This window comes from Sturnus vulgaris, chromosome 17 (genome assembly GCF_052056855.1).
Source record: "Sturnus vulgaris isolate bStuVul1 chromosome 17, bStuVul1.hap1, whole genome shotgun sequence".
Classification (NCBI taxonomy): domain Eukaryota; kingdom Metazoa; phylum Chordata; class Aves; order Passeriformes; family Sturnidae; genus Sturnus; species Sturnus vulgaris.
The window spans coordinates 2,358,617-2,368,520 of NC_142259.1; the positions used below are offsets into that span (position 1 = coordinate 2,358,617).

At 46.9% G+C, this 9,904-nt stretch overlaps 1 protein-coding gene across 1 annotated transcript; it reads right to left on the reverse strand.

The window, feature by feature from the left end:
* Positions 1-330: 330 nt before the first annotated feature.
* On the reverse strand, positions 331-7,342 carry CBLN4 (cerebellin 4 precursor). Its single transcript, XM_014873808.2, has 3 exons — positions 6,607-7,342; positions 5,244-5,360; positions 331-2,806 (listed from the first exon to the last, which is right to left on the reverse strand). Exons 1-3 carry the CDS (start codon positions 6,874-6,876, stop codon positions 2,609-2,611), a joined length of 585 nt encoding a protein of 194 aa, XP_014729294.1. The 5' UTR covers positions 6,877-7,342; the 3' UTR covers positions 331-2,608.
* Between the last annotated feature and the right edge of the window lie 2,562 nt (positions 7,343-9,904).

Consider the following 9,904-nt stretch of genomic DNA (forward strand, 5'->3'; position numbering starts at 1 on the left):
TGTTTAAGTGTGACCTGCCTGTCCCCAGATGCCACCTCTTGTGCTCAGCCCCATGTGATGACAGCAACTCCACTTAAACCTTTCCTTTAACCAGCAAAAGAATTAATTGGTAATTCTGGTTTTAGAAGCATTTTCCAACAAAATGTATCCCTTCATTGAATGGCTTCCCAGTGTCTCCACTCAAGTTTAAATAATGACTCTAAAGAAATCAGAAATGTTTTGCTGGGGGGCAATCAAAGCAATGTTGAGACAGCTCAGGATTGCTGCTGGATGCTAAAGCAGCCTTTGAAGATCATAAATTCACAAATTAAAGAAGTTGGATACATGTGATCATTCTGAAATTATACTGACACCTTTAATGCCGTTTTTCTTCTGTCTCAGTAGCAACATTTCTTTTACATTACAGATATATCCATGGGCAAGGGGAGATGGCAGATTTTACCAATTTTATACAAAATACCAATGCTCCCATCTGAAATAAACTCTCAGGACAAATAACCTCTTTATAACATCATGCAAATCTGCAATTCCAGGCAGTTTAGATATACATATATTTATATACACACATTCTGGGGGTACAGCAGGAACACATTTTGACTGGTCATCATAACTTTTTAAGATTTTTCAGCAATGGGAATCCTTCACCTTCTTACCAGGTCCTTCCACTTCTTCCCCAGCTGCAGTGGTCAGCACAGGAACAAAATCGTGTGTAAAAAATCCCCTCTTATCTGACTTACAGGAGTGCAGAGTACCCACCAATCCTCCCAAAACCAGCCCAAAATATCCTGTGGTGGGTGAGGAAAAAGCAGGAATTTGGGCACAAAGCTGTGCCAAGTCCCTGGTATTTTTATGAGGAGCACTGACCAGTCATGAATTAGATTTTCCACCAGTGAAATCTCAGCAGGACACACTGCACTTGGCCAACAAGGGAAGGAATTGCAAACAGATCCCAAAAGCAGCAAATCCCAGCCCAAAGTGGCTTTTAGGGAAGCTCCCAGGATGCTCCAGGTGCTTCCACCCACAAACATTTTGAAGTACACAGAAATTTTTAATTTAGAACCACATCCTTCATGATATGCAAGGCACAAAGATCCATCAATTCAGTGTATTTTGGGGTGAAGGTTTCATTAGCAGCTCATGTGAAAATCATTTTATTAAATATTCAATCTGGAGTTTGATGCTGATGGCAGAACCCAAAGCAGAAGTTTCATCCAAATTCCTTTGGAATCAATGTGATTCTTAACACCAACTTCAGTGAGACCACGATTTCTGCCTCAATTTTATTTTTAAATAAAATGCATAGGTTATTTCTAGATCACTCTGATTACCTCCAGGATTCTGCCAGGCTGACTCATGGCAGCTTTTCTGCCTCCTGGGATATTTTCTGTGAATCCCAAAAACTTTCATTTTGCATATGATAATTATATCTAATAAAAAAATAGCATGAAGCAACTCCCAAATTCTAAAGGTCAAAAAATTCAGCTACCATATATTAATCTTTATTATGGAACAATGAGATAAATAAATAAATTTATGAATTCACATGACCTGTACAAAAAAGCTGGGAAGCTTTTGTACCAAGTTAGGTACCAATTATTTGGATTTCATATTTGTTAAACAAATTATCTAAAATTTTATACACCTGTGGAGTTAAGGCAAAACCAGATAAGACCTTTAACACAACAGAAGGATTGGAAAATACACAGAAACACAAACAAGGGGGATCTCATCTCCAGCTGACAAAGTGGTTGTGTGTAAGGAAGGAATCCCTCAGGAGTTGAATAAAGCAGTAATTATCAATCAAGTTAATGAAAACTGAAAAAAAGTGTGAGGTGTCCTGCAGGACAAAGATGTTTAGCAAAGTTGTGCCTGAATGACCACCTTCAACCCTGAATGGTTATAATCTGTTTCTAATCTGCTCTAATCTGTTATAATCTGATTTTCCTCTTAGGAATCAGCACGTGGAAAAGAGGAACCCCTTCCATATCCAACCAAAACCCATCCATAACCCCTCAGACTGATGCAGGCTGCACCTGGTTGTGACTGAGCTTAAATATTTGGGTGAACCATCCAACACACAACACACAGGGGAGAACTCAGGTCAGCCACTTAGCAATAAGAATTACCTCTCTAAGACAATGGAACAGATCATGGCAGTGCAGTCCCAGGACAGAAACACAACCAATATTTCAATACACAGTTCTTTGGCAGCAGCACAAACTCTTGCTTGAAGTCTGAGCTCAAACTCTCCTACATGAAAGACTTGGTGCCAGTCTTTGCACAGTTAGAGAAAATCCACTTCTTCCCCGAATCCAGTAAGTCCAGGAAATGAAATTGGAATAAATCTTGCAGGCAGCTTTAGACTGTAACCTTAAGCATTGATATTTATTGTCTGCTTTAGTCTCAGTCCAAAGGTGTTTTATTTGAGCACACAGAATTCTGTGGAACTTCTGAGTAGTTCAGATGGGGCCAAAATCCATGGAGAGAATCCAAAATCACCCATGAGAAAGCAATAAAGAACCATCACTCCCATGAGGACAAAATGATCTTCATGAAACAGAGGCAAGGATGAGTCCACACCTGGATGAAGGTCACAGGAAAATTGACTTTACAGGGGGAAGACCAGGAAGCCAGAGAATGTGGAGTACTGCCATCCACCGACCAGATTTCCCTTCTCCAGCTTCAGGTAAACCTTGTCCTCCTTGTCCAGGTACAGCAGGACCCCGTTGGTGGCAGCTTCACGGGTGACATCCTTGTCCCCAGCGAAAGCAGAGATCACTGGCTTCCCATTCAGCATCAAATTCACCTGCAAGAGAGCTCCTAAAAGCTCTAAAGAACTGCAAAGCATCAAGAGCTACCCCTGAACATTGCCCACAGTGCAACCTTCAGTGCTTTTTGGGTTGTTTTAAACTAATTATGACATTTATTTGGTACAAGCACGTGGATGTTCATGACCTGGACCTGCAGCTCAGTGAGGCATCACCTCAGTTGGTATCACTTTGCCTGTCTCCAGGGTTATTTAGTTACACAAGAGAAAAAAATATAAATATTTTCAAGAAATTTGGGCACCCAGAGATGTTCCACGAGGTGTCAGCAGCACCACAGTGGGCTGGGAGCTTACAGTTCACTGGGAATAAAAAGTGTGTCCCTCTCAGTGCTGATGGCAGCTTAGATCTGAAGTTTAGAACAGATTTTTAGCTTTATAAACTGATTCCATTTCTTCTATCAAACACTCCTGCAAGCCAGCACAGCCTCTGCTCTGAGAGCAGCATCTCTAAATAAAGATGGGCAGGGTCTGGGGAAATGGGCAGATCCAGGCATTTTTCATTTCCCCCACGGCAAGCTTTCAGCCCTGCTGTTTTTCCCCTCCAAGCAGCTCTAATGCAGTCACAGGGGGTGAATTATGGGATGCTTACCCACATCCACTGTGCTGGCCTTGCATATGGTCCCATTAATTTTAATGGGAGTCACCACAGAATAAATGAGTGCTCAGCAGAAGTCAGGGCAGCAGAGGCTGGTATTTATTTGGGATTCACCTGTCTGGAAAATGCATTTAATCAGGTGTCTCCAGGGAGCCAAGTGCAGTTTAATGATATTTAATGGCTCGAACAGATGTTGTGGGGGCAGAGGAACATCACAGGTGTGGGAAGCCTGCAGGATTTAGTGGGGTTGGATGTGGCTGAGACTCAAACCTGTTTGATCCACTGAAATGGCTCCTGGTTCTCCTCCCCATTCACCCCACAGAAAAAGGGCATTAAGGCTTTATTCATGGCTTGGCTTGGGTTTCTCACTCTTTCTGTTCCATCAGGTTCCCCTGGAATCATCTGACAGCAATTTCATCACAACAGAGGACACATTGACAGGTTTGCATGGGCTGGCCTCACTCTGACTCTTCCCAAACAGAGCCAAGCAAACCCATCCATCACTTCAGAATCTCTTACCCATGAAAGATTTCAGCCATGCCACAGGCTGGAACATGCCCTGCCATGAGCCCCAAACTCCCAGGGTTGAGCTCCTGCTCTGTGAAATGCCAGAGTCTGAGCTGGACTTCCAGAACCCGAGGCTTGACACCTTTCTTGGAAATGAGCATTTTAAACCCACTGAAGTGGCTGACATACAGTCATTCAGCCTTCAGCAGGCAAGAGAGTGAAAAGAACACATTCTGAGCACATTAAACAGATTATAAGCTCATTATAGAGATTTTTGTGAGGTCAATACTTCATTTAAGGCTTTGTCATTGAGCTGATTGGAATTGGGATTTTCCACTGTAAACTGAAGGGGAATTTCACCAGGGATGGGATGGTGGCTTTCACCAGCTCTCTGCCATCTCCACTTTTCCCTGGAGCTTCCCCTGCACCCCAGAGCAGCCACAGAGAAATCTCTGATCCCTCCTCCTGCAGAAATCCATCCCAGCCCAGCCTGGCAGGCTCAAAAGCACATCCAGGAGCAGGAGAGAGGAGGGAAAGGCAGCAGACACCCCCGTGAAGGTGGAAATGAGGGAAGCCACAGATGTTCCTCCAGCTCTGGAGAGCCAGCAGGTGTCACAGCAACTGCCCTGGCAGGGAGATTAAGGAATTACTTCAAGGAATTTGCTGTTGGCTCAGCAAGGGGATGTTCAGGAATTTAAAGGTTTTCCCCTCTCGTGTTTAATTAGGCAGCTCCGTTGCTATTAAGCTACAGAAGGACGTGCACAATTACCCCTTTTCTCTAATGTATCACACACCTTTTATACATTATATGATGAAAAAAAGAAGTTTAAATTGCTGTAAAGGTTCCCTAGAAGCCATTGCTATAGGGATATAACCAAGCTTGGTCCTCAGCACACTGAGGGCATAACCAGGTACCTGGCACCAGGTGCCAGGGCACAAATTGTTCCAAAAATACTCAAATCTGGTACTCAAAGCCTGTGTTCCACACACTGAGTTTAACCTGTAGCAAAACACGACTGTTCAACAGCATTTAAGTGAAATCCAGAGCTCTCTTTTACTCTTGGCTCATTCATTCTCTTGAATGTTTTATGTCCCCCCAGATATTCATGGCATGGAAGTGAAGTTGTGGTGATTTATCTGAGCTGAAGATCCTGACTTATTTCTGTTCATTTTAAATTAATGGACTCTACTGCTAGGAAGTCGACACCACAGGTTGCTGTAAACTAAGCTATTTTTCCTTAAAAATCATATTAAATATTCTATCCTAAATAAGCAACTTAAATGAAGATTTTATAACCATGCTCATCAACATACCTGAATTGTTTGGCTCTGGTAGACTTTAATTACGTGAAAATTGAAACTGTAAATTCCTTTCCGTGGTGCTACAAAGACAGATTCCAACGTGAAAAAATTGCCCACATTTACAAGGATCTACAAACAGAAAAATATAGCATGGGGATTAGTACAGGTAGTGAGTGCTAAAGAATACAGATTATGAACTTTAGAAACCATCACCCATGGAAACATTTTAATGTACGTCTAAGCTGGTTTATTCAGTTTCTCTCGATTATTTCGGAATAACTCATAAAATGGGGATTTAGTTGTATTTATAGGACAACTTTACTACAAATAAACTAAGATGGGAATTATTTCTTACCTTGCTGTTATACCACAGCCTCAAGTCCTTTCTTCCATACACGTTTTTAAAAAGCACTTTTTGTTCACCATTCCCCAAAATGCCACGAAAGCAGCAATTCTGGGAGTGGCTGAAAAGCAATGGCCAAGCCAACAGTGCCTTCCCAAAAACCCAGGGGTGAGCACGGAACAGCACGAGCCGTTCCCAGCCCACAGCCTGAGTTACTGGATCCCAGCAGAACCTGCCTGGGAGCCTTCAGCTTTTATGAGCACTAATAATAATTTGGGTTTAACTGAACAGAGAGAAGTGGCAGAGGGGAGCATCTCAGAGGAGCGCATCACCCATATGCCACATATCCTCCGTAATGAAATTTTGCTCTCTTTCCACCTAATTATGCTTTATTTTTAATTGGTATTTCCAGGCTCCTTTGTGCCAGGCACAGCCCTCGGAAGCCTTTAGGGCTGTCCATGGAGTTTTAGGGTCATTTACAGTGCCAGCACTGAGCTGTGTGGCACATCTGGCTCCAGCTGTCACCACGATTTACTGCTCGCCACAGCAGGGTGCAGGAACAAGAAGAACCATCAGTCTCAGAGACTTCGGGCTCGCCCCAGGACGGGAGCTGGGATGAAAACGCGTGTTGGTATCTGCGTTAATATCGGTGCTGAGCTGAGCGGAGCTGCACCGCCAATTGTGCGGGAAAGTTAAAAGGTTTTCCCTTCGAATTCTCTCTTCTCCCTCTCTCAAAAGCTGCACAAATCACCTAAACCCTACAGAGAGATCCCCGTGTCCCCAGCCCCTCGGGCCGATGTCACCCCACTAATGCCCCGGCACCTCCCGGGCTCATCCCCGCCTCTCCCGGGGCCGCAGGTGCGGAGGGGCCGGGGGACGATCGGGGAACATCTGCAGCCCCCCGGGCTCAGCTCGCCTCGTCCTTCCCCTCCTCCCCGGGGCGGATTCCCAACTCGCAGCGGGGATGGGATGCGGGAAAGGAGCACCTGTTGGTGCGCGGGGGATGCCGCACCCGGGGATGGCGGCGCTCACCTGGTCGAAGTAGATGATGCGCGTCTTGTTGCTCATCTCGGAGGGCTCGTGGTTGGTGCTCCGCACGGCCGAGAAAGCCACCTTGGAGTTGGCGGCCCGCACGGAGATGCCCAGCGGCGAGGAGGACGAGCCCTTGGCGTCGGGGGCCGGGTTGGAGTCGCACACCACCAGGCACTTGCCCTCCAGCACGATGGGCTCGGTGTCGTTCTGCGCCGTGGCCACGCGGCCGCCCAGCGCCAGGGCCAGCAGCAGCAGCAGCCGCCAGCCCATGGTCCGCACCCGCGGCCACTCCGCGCCCCGCTCCGGCCACCGCGGAGCTCCGCTGTCCCCCGGCTCTTCTGCTGTCCTCGCCTCCTCCTGCCACCGCCACCACTTTGTGCCGTCTTCTTCTTTTTTCTTTTTTTTTTTTCCCCCTCTCTCTTTTCTTTTTTTCCTGTTTCTTTATTCCTCTCCCCGGCTCTTTAAAACACGCCTCAAAAAGCCGCCCAGAGCAATCCGCGCTGTCCAGAACGCCCTTTCCTCCCCTCTCTCCACATCAACAAAGAGCGTGAGAAAGGGAGGTGAGGGCAAAAAAAGCCCTCAGGTGAATTATTGCTGAGAGAGAGAAACGGGAGGTGGCGGAGAAATAAACCCATTTGGCGCTGCCATGAGTGCGCTGCCGGCAATTGGAGCTGCAGATCCGGGATGCTCGGAGTGCAGAGCTGGGAGCTTCCCCCAGAGCTGCCAGATCTGCTCTGACAGCAGCGGCAGGAGCTGCACACTCCCCTGCTCGCTCTCTCTCTCTCTCTCTCTCTGTGTGTCTCTGTTCCCCCGCTCTCCCCCCACAAATCCCCCTCCCCAGCAGCTTTGTCACAGCAAACCTGCCCAGTTCTCACCTAGCGGGCTCTGCGGGGGCTCCATCCCCAGGGATCCTCCCCTCGGAATCTCTCCCTGCTCACACACACTCCCCTCCTCCTCCTTCTCCTCCCTGGCCACTTCTGGAGTGGCTACAAAGCCCCGGGGAAAGCGCCAGGACCTCGCAGCATCCCCTGTTTTCAGGAGGAGGAGGAGGAGGATGGGAAGGAGCCGCAGCCTCCCTGAAAAGCAGCACCTGAACCTGCCGGAGGCTGCAGGGCACGGAGCTCCTGGGCAGATGTTTGCCGCTGGGACCGGACACCCCGAGCCCGGCGCACAGGAGGGAACAGCTCTCCAAAAATCACACCCTGAGGTCACTGCAGGACTGTCCTGCCTGCTCTTTGAGGATTAACGTGGCCAGGTGCCACCCCACAGTGCTGCCATGTGCTTACGGTGTGATTTACCACCTCTATCATTAATTTATTTTTATGGTGTGTGTTGGAAGGATTGGGAGACTGAGCAGGTCCTTACCTGAGTTCTCTCATGAATTTTAAGATGATTAAAAACATGAGTGGCTCGGTGCTGGTGGTGGCTTCCAGACAAGATCTTTCCTGCATCACCCGGCCCTGTTTGAAATAATCTCTGGTGAAACCTAAACTCACTGGGCTGGGATTTGGCCAGGGGACCCCACACCTGGACCAGTGCAGAGCTGGGGCACGGCCATCAACGTTCTCCATGTGCTGCTCCAGGAGACATCAGGGCTATAAATAATATCCATAATCACAAATCCACACCTCAGGGAGCCGCCTGGAGAGTCCCTGTCGCCAAAATCCCTGATCCACATCAGGAAACACCTCCTCCTTTTTCCCACCCGGACAGAAGGAAGAGAGCTCTGAGGTTATTTGTAACAATCCTGGTTTGGGTGGCTGAGCTGGGCTTTAATTGCTGAGCAAAACGAGGGAAGTTTGCAGGGGATGCTGTGGGAGAGGTGAGTTGAAAAGTGGAGTTTGCATTTAATTCGTAAGCAGCAAGGTTAATGATTGCTCTTATTTTATCTGACAAAGAATTTCTCAGTATTGATCCAGCTCCCTCTAACAGGGATTTTGTGTTTCTTCCTTTGAAGTAAAAATGAGTAAAATAAATAGCAACAGCACACAACAATGGAAATTCAGATTAAGCTCACAACTGCTTTCCCTTTCTGGACACACACTGTGGAAGCCTAAAACCGCCTCCAGTTGGAAGAATTTTGATGTTTCACAGGAGACTTCCAGCACTGAGGCAGCTTTCTGACAGAGGGAAGAGCCACAGGGAGAATCAGGAGAAAGCACCATGTTTGCATTTACATTTCCTTTTACCTCTCGCCTTGTAAACCTGCATTAAATGAGATTTCTGTATCAATGTTGCATGATGCCTCCCAAATCTCTTCGGAAGCAGAACATCTTGCTCTGTATAATTAGTCATTTGCCTCACAAAAGGCAGGAATAATCTGCCTCGGACTTCCTCTCACGCTTTTGAGCTTCGTGCTGGTGTCTGGAGGCCTTCAGAATTCTTCCATCCCCTCTGTAACAGAGCCCTCCTTCCTCTCCTTGCCTTTCTTCCTCAGCCCAATTCCATTTCCCTGCTGTCAGGCTGAGTTCTCTGTTTGCCCAGAGGTTTTTGCAGGGGGCTGAGCATCTCCAGCCCCTCCAGGATCTCCCACTCTGAGCAGGAGATGTGGGATGAGGGGGAGCAAGGGGGCTCCATCCCATAATACTGATGGCAATCCCCACCTGTGCTCGTGCTCAGGCTTTTCCCTGGGTTCCCTCCAGGCTGGAATTGCAATTCCTGAGCTGGCTGCTGTCCCCATCTGGCTGCTGGCTCCGGGACAGCTGGCTCAGGTTCTCTGCTGCTCAAACATTTGTTGGCCAAACCCAAGACAAATTCACCTGGCTAATGAGCCTGATGGTTCTTAAAAACAGCCTGTAAATGTTTTATAAAGTAAATTTCACTTCATTTAAATGCAAACAGATCCTGTAGGAATAGAATAAAATCCTCAGCTGTACACGTGGCTACAATGAACAGAAGGTTTTGGTTTTTAACTCACACTGATGCAGACTCAAGCCTAGATTTTCCTTGCTTTATTTTAATCTAAAATCTAATTTCTTTGGTTTTTTTAAGTAAGCTTTTCCTGTAGTTTGCTTGTTTTAATGTACCTCTCCTCAATCCATCCCATTTTCAGGATTTTTAAAAAATTTCTGCAGCAGCAGAACAGAGAAAACAATGAAAAACAATTTCCTACCTGTATCTGTTGGGCTGCTTTAGTTTCCCTGACACTCTGCTGTGATAAATCTGTGTTTTGATGGCCTCCTCAGCAAAGAGAATTTCCAAACTCCCTGCGAATTTTAGAGGTGATTAAGGAAATGAGTCAGCAGGATGCCTGCATGTGTAAAGGTAGAACTGCTCAGATCTGCTGACAGCTCTGGCA

Coding starts and splice junctions, on each gene's coding strand:
- CBLN4 (XM_014873808.2), bottom strand. CDS start 6,876: ATGGGCTGGCGGCTGCTGCTGCTGCTGGCCCTGGCGCTGGGCGGCCGC. Junction 5,361..6,606: donor GCATCATCTACTTCGACCAG/GTGAGCGCCGCC, acceptor TTCTGTTTGTAG/ATCCTTGTAAATGTGGGCAA. Junction 2,807..5,243: donor ACCAGAGCCAAACAATTCAG/GTATGTTGATGA, acceptor GCTCTCTTGCAG/GTGAATTTGATGCTGAATGG.